The sequence below is a fragment of the Merops nubicus genome, unplaced genomic scaffold (genome assembly GCF_000691845.1).
Source record: "Merops nubicus isolate BGI_N331 unplaced genomic scaffold, ASM69184v1 scaffold6047, whole genome shotgun sequence".
In the NCBI taxonomy this organism is placed as follows: Eukaryota; Metazoa; Chordata; class Aves; order Coraciiformes; family Meropidae; genus Merops; species Merops nubicus.
The window spans coordinates 58,976-65,581 of record NW_008619513.1 but is presented as its reverse complement, the minus strand read 5'-3'; the positions used below and the strand labels follow the sequence as shown (position 1 = coordinate 65,581).

Sequence of the window (6,606 nt, the reverse complement as noted above, 5' to 3'; positions counted from 1 at the left end):
TTCTTTTCAGTAACTGATACTAGGTGGGCATGTTTTCATTAAATTCTCATTATCACCAAGTGCTAATTCCTCAGGTTTCTTCCTATGTTGGACTGTCCTATTTTGGTGCAGATCAGTAGGAACACAAGGATAAGAGGAAACTCTTGTCTTGCAGGTAACACCTCTGTACTGAAGCAATTTGTTCAATGTCACGCCACCTCTGCTGTCCTAATCTCAGTCAGCTGATCCCTTGGGTCTCCCTAAACCTGTGTGCAATCCTTCACTGAGGCTGTACTGGGGCTGCAATTGGAGTTACACACTCCAGCTCACTCTGGATGCTTAAAATCCTGGGATTTTTTTTTTTTGTGGGTAAAAATGTAGGCTCCTTCCTCCCTCACATGCCCTGGTGAGCTGCAGTATCCCCTGCACGATGAGAGCAAATGGTGTTACACTTCAAAACATCTCTGTTCTGTAAATGGTGTTCCTCTTTCTGACAAGTTAGATGGGAAGAGCCAGATCCTTATAAAATTTTAAGGGTGCCCGTTAGGGAAAGGGAGTAGTTGAGTCCTGACACTGGGAAAGCCTTCTCTTTTCTTCCTTAATTCCAAGCTGTCATGCACCAGGATTTTCCTTAATATAGGAACCCTGGGGGCTCTAAGGTGAGTTTGTTGAAGATGTTCATAAACTGGGAAACTGGGAGCCATTCCCACTGCCTCTTTCACTATGAATTGCTTCAAGTAGGGTGGCAAAAAATCATCTTGAGTGTTTGAGTAGCAAACAATGCAGCCAGGTGCAGAGTGAGTTGGATTTTTTAAACAATATTCTGCATTTTAGTAACTGCTACAAACTATTGTCCACAACACAATTACCATCCTGCAAGCATGTTCCTGAAATAGGTGGAATGGAAAAACTCAGTCCATTTACTATCAGCTTAAGCATCACTTGAAAACAGTCTTTAATGAAATCTCTCCCTGCCTGTCCCATGTGAGCATGTGTCTTAGCCTGTTTTGGAACTTCTGCATGATGCTACTGAGAGCAACAATCACTTCTGGCTCTCTCTGCTGCTTGTACTTGAACTCCATCAGCTGTTCCAGAAATATATGCTGGTTTTAATAGCTCCTGGTCACTCACAAATGTTCTCTGGATTCTTATTTTGTAAATGTGCCAAGAAAGAGAATGTTCGCCTTCAAGTGAAGAGCCTCAGAGACATTGTAGTTGGGAGTCTGAGTGTGACCTTTACTTTACACAAAGTAAAGCAAGTCTCTTGGGTCTAGTGAGTTTATCCAAACCCAGTATTAGTTGGAGTGACTTTATTAATGATAACATTGAACATCTTGTTGGAAGTCTTTGCTGGCAGTTAGTTAGACCAACGAGAGGGACGGGAAGTGGCCGCACATGTAAACCCATTTTCTGTAAAATGGAGACGTAAATGACCTCAGCTGCATGGAGGAGATTATCTGTGGTGGCTCATGTATGCAATTTGTCTCCTCTGAGTCAAGGAACTGGTTCTTAACTTGAGTTCAACTCCAAATTCTTCACCATAAACAAACACTGGGCAAGCACCCACCAAGCTTCCTGAAGGGACAAACCTCACTAATCCACACATTCTACAGCTCATTCAGAGGAGCAAACCTGGAGCTGGAGGGAACAAGAGGAAACACTGACTGATTATTTTGGAGTGACTCTGGATAAAAATGCTGAAGTGAGTCAGGTGCCTACCACCCACTGATTTTCTCTGCACATAGAAGATGGCCACATTGCATGTGAAATTTGAGGTTTGGGAAGTGTTTTTGCAAACTTTGTACGCATGAAGTAACGAAGAAGGTGAACTAAGACTAAACAAGTTACCAAAATAAAGAATCAAGTTAACATTTTACCATAAACGTCTTTATTTTTGTTATTGGAGTTGTGCACTTTTTCATAAAAGGTATCAATCTAGCAAAACACTTGAACATGAGTCAAAGCCATCGAAGCTAGCAGGGTGGTGAGAAGCAAGCACAAATGTGAATGACAGAGACTAGGTGCTACTGCATACAGTCAATTCATTTGTGACACATTTCCCAAGAATTCTGAAATAGTCTAAAACAGGCAAGACCACACTGTGTTTTCATGATAACTTGGCACGTTTTGGAGCATAAGCACTTTTGACACTCTTTGCCTGGGTCATGGTGAATGCTACAGGTTTCAGGGGAGCTGGATTCTCATTGTGTGAGATCTGCTCCTCTTAGGAAATACAGCTGTGAAAACTAGACCTGTGCTTTTTGCTTTTTTTTTTTGCAATGAATAGACTAGCAAATTTCCAGATCTGAGCCTTACATTGACAGCTTCTAGAAGGAAGGTAGCAATTGAATCAATATTTTGATAATCATAGAGAAAATTCATTTAAGAAAATTGTAAGGCATTATCTCGCAGTAGATCTGGTCAGTGATGACCAGATCTAATCTTAGTTTATGTCTTAATGCAGTCGGTAGGATTTATTGTCATGGATTAACATTTGTATAAAAAGCATACACAAATCAAGTACAAGTATTGCTAAATTAATTCCTCATACAAAGTATACGAATAATGCACTGTAAACAACTGCTTCTCGTAGGTGCATCCGTTTCCAGGCTTTAATAGTTGCTTGTCATCTTTGGTTAATGCAAGACTTGTTCTGTCCTCAGGAGAACCACTACAACAGCTGAGCTTTCACAGAGTCCTTGCTCCATTACCTGATTCTACATATTTGGAAGAACAAATGCTTTGTTCAACCAGATCAATGTGTAAACCCAAACAACCAAGTGAACTGTATTTTTTACCTTGCTAATATACAAACATCTGCATATGTGTGCATATATATACATATATGTGTGTGTACATATATAGATCCACATATGTGGACACCCCTCCTCACTCTGCCCCAGGGAGCACCTCAGCCAGTGTAGGTGCTAAATGCCAGAAGGCCATCCAACATGAAGGCATGCCAACATCTGGGGGCTGCTCCAACGCACACAGACACATAAAACTATGGATTTCTAAAGTGAGCACAACAACTGCTTGGATCGTGACTGAATATGAAAGAAGGAAAGTCCCATGACTGTCCAATAAGAGAGGTGGTTGCACGGGCACAGTCCCTTCACTTTGAACGTGTCCAGTTCCTTCGCATGCTGCTGGAACTGTGGTCTCAACACTCCTGCCTCAAGCATCAGTATCTGTTTCACTACGTGGCAGTGTAAACTGAAAATCCACTGGATAGTCTCACCAGAGAAACCAGTTTCTAATGCAAAGAAGGTCACTTAAATCCACTGTCTGTCTGCAGGTTTTAAAACTAGCCCCACATATCCAGAAACTGAATTCTATTACAAATTGCTCTAAAAATTAGTAAAATAAGGGGGATTTAGAGAGAAGTAGAAGGTGTGTTTATAGCTGTGTAACAAAAGTAAGGGACTAATTGGTCTTTCTGCATCACAGAGAGTCTTCTCTGGTACCATTCTCAGTAGTGCCACATTAAAGCTGTTAATAAATCATGTAAGTTGATGACCCAATGCATCATCTAAATTAATGTTTGCAAGGGAAGGACTTCCCCTGACTATATTCTGTAGTGCTTTATTTACAAATGTCTCTAGGAACTCCCCAGGGAGACTATTTCACAGCTTCATGGCTAGAAAGCTTTCCTTGATTACGCTGGCTCTGTTTCCCTCACTTACATTATTTTAATTTCTAGCTATTGCCTGTAACTTCTTCTGTCATCACAACTGGTAGGATAGTTTTTCCTGTATTTTTGCTATCTATAAAGAAGAGGGATGAACAAATGTGAGGAACAGTGCACTGGTCAGCAATGTGCTATCGAAAGGATCTGGTTCTCAACAGTAACATTTCATCTCATTTCACAGGCACAACCGTGGCAGAGGAATAGCTGCTTCCTCACAGTGGACTTAACTAATTTGTGGCTTGGCAGAAAATGTCATACTTCAGTCCTTAGAACAAAGAATGGAGATTTAGGCATGCATCAAAACGGGTTGAATTCTTTAAAGCTGCTGAGCAAGCGTTGTTCTCATAGACTTCATTAGCAGAGCTGGGCCACCTATAACTACTATATTGATTCTGCAATCCATTTAACCTTTTACTAGTGGCACTTTTGACCAACGTCTTTTACCTTCTCTACATTCAATCAAGAAATGAAACACTTGGCCATGTGTTCCATATGTACTCCCTTGCTGAGCAGCCACAGTTATCTTGTGGTATTTTTAATACCCTGTGGAGTTCTGGCAGCACCTTTAACCTTTTACGGGACTTGGAGAAACTGCACACCCCATCTGCACATCTTCCTGGTACTCACCCTGGACTCAGCCTGCTCTCTGATTGACCACCAACCCCACCTGACCTGGGGGAGACAACTGTCACCCTCTCCTGTGGCCTTGGGCTGTTCTGGCTGTCATGAACCAGGGTTACACGGACAGATTAGAGCTGTGCAGAGAGCCAGGTCTTCCACAGCATACCAGGATCCACTCCCAGGGTACGTCCACAGGGGGATTTTCATCCATCCAGAGTAGCCTGGTATTTCTTTCTAAAGCAGGCACCTGACCTGGGGGAGACAACTGTCGCCCTCTCCTGTGGCCTTGGGCTGTTCTGGCTGTCATGAACCAGGGTTACACGGACAGATTAGAGCTGTGCAGAGAGCCAGGTCTTCCGCAGCATACCAGGATCCACTGCCAGGGGGATTTTTATCCATCCAGAGTAGCCTGGTATTTCTTTCTAAAGCAGGCCAGCTGGGCTGCCTTAAACCTATCCCTGAAAGTTCTCCAGCAGCTGAATGAGGTGGTAGTAACTCAAATACACTTCAGTCAGTGAATCTAGAATCAGTGTTGTCTAGAGTGCTAGCAGGCAGTAAATACTCTACATCTGGCAGGTACCTCCACCTGCCAAGTCCTGAGGACACATGATGAAGGTACATCACCACTGAATCAATAAAACTATACTTTGGACCAGCCAGTCTCTCTTTAACTTTCTCTAGAACATCTCAATAGAAAACAAGCCATAATCTATAACAAACAGAAAAAAAAATAGGACGGACTCTGTCACAAAAAAATTACACGTTCACAAAATAATGACATCATTCTATTGTTACTCGCTGAATCTGTGTTTATAATTTGGTCAGATCGTCCTGTAGCCAGTCTGCAATCATGGCAGCCATCTCCTTGCTGGCATCCAGCACGAAGGCGTGGCGCAGCCCCTTCTCACACAGCCGGATGTCCCCGTCGGGGAAATCCAGCTTGATCTCATCGTAGTAGTGCTGTGGACACCAGCTGTCTCCAGTTCCATAGTAAAAAATCAGCTAGAAACCAAAGCATATCAAATCGTCAGTTTGAACAGTTCCCAATGAAACAAAGAGGGCTCGATTATTCAGAAATAACCAGTGCTTCATGACCCACGATATACTTGAGGAAGAGCAAATTGTTAGTTCTTGGTTGTTTCCAAGTCTGCAGTTGTGATGAAGCCAATTAAATACTCCGTGACTCAGTTTCCTCACCTGTAAAACTGTGGGACACAATACAGGCTCTGAAAACAAAGATCTGCTGATGAATTCTCTCTGTCTTAAGAAATTTGTTATTACGGATCAAAACATCTAGTTGTCCATGGAGTCCACCCCTAACCAGGCAAGCTGTTCTTCTTCCTATTAGCTTTTTTCTGTGCTAGCTTTCTAGCAATTCAAATCAAATGGCAGAATTACTGGTAAACTTCTGCTATGAAGGGTCTAAACTTATGGCTTTCTTCTGGATATAAACAAAGAGAAAGTAGAAGGTTACCCCACATTTGTGAGTAGGCTCAGTCTTACAGGTATCTGTTAGGTGTGATCTCAGACCACCTGCCTGGCTGGGGCCTCGGGTGGAGGAGCACTTGTTTTCCTTAACCTCAGTGTGAGATGTAAACTAGAAGTGAACCACTCAGCCATGATAGAGTAACAGCAGTTATGCTCATTCTCAGAAGCAAATTTTTTTTTGCTTGGAGAATTTTAGAATCATAGAATAGTTTGGGTTGGAAGGGACCTTTAAAGGTCATCTTGTCCAACCTCCCTGCAGTGAGCAGGGACATCTTCAACTAGAGCTTGTTGCTTAGAGCCCCATCCAACCTCACTTTGAATGTTTCCAGGGATGGGGCATCTACCACCTTTCTAGGTAACCTGAGCCCGTGTTCCACTACCTCATTGTAAAAAATTTCTTCCTTACATCTAGTTGAAATTTACCTTCTTCTAGTTTAAAACTATATATCCCTATCACAACACACCCTGCTAAAAAGACTGTCCCCATCTTTCTTGCAGGCCCCCTTTAAGTATTGAAAGGCTGCATTAAGGTGTCCCCAGACCCTTCTCTTTTTCAGGCTGAACCCCAGCAACTCTCTGTCTTCTCTTTGTGATGTGCTGCCCGTGTAGAGCACCAGGTGCCTCCTGGAGATCAAGGAGCAATTTTCTTTTGGGTTGTAGTGTGGAACTAAAATTCTACCCAAGGCCATTTTGTTATCCCCTGATAATCTTGTTTGAAGCAGGTACTACAGGGCCCACCTACAAACAAAATAAATAAATTCCAGGAAAATAACATTTTCAATGAAGTATCTTTTAGCTCGGTTAGAAACACTTAATGTCACTCTTTC

The 6,606-nt window shown here is 42.5% G+C and overlaps 1 protein-coding gene across 1 annotated transcript in view; it reads right to left on the bottom strand.

Moving 5' to 3' along the window:
• Positions 1-5,101: 5,101 nt before the first annotated feature.
• Positions 5,102-6,606, bottom strand: part of LOC103776302 (UPF0554 protein C2orf43 homolog) — a 36,454-nt gene continuing 34,949 nt past the window's right edge. Inside the window, exon 3 of the mRNA XM_008943807.1 lies at positions 5,102-5,293. Within this exon, the coding sequence (XP_008942055.1) occupies positions 5,102-5,293 (192 nt within the window). The remainder of the gene's footprint in view (positions 5,294-6,606) is intronic.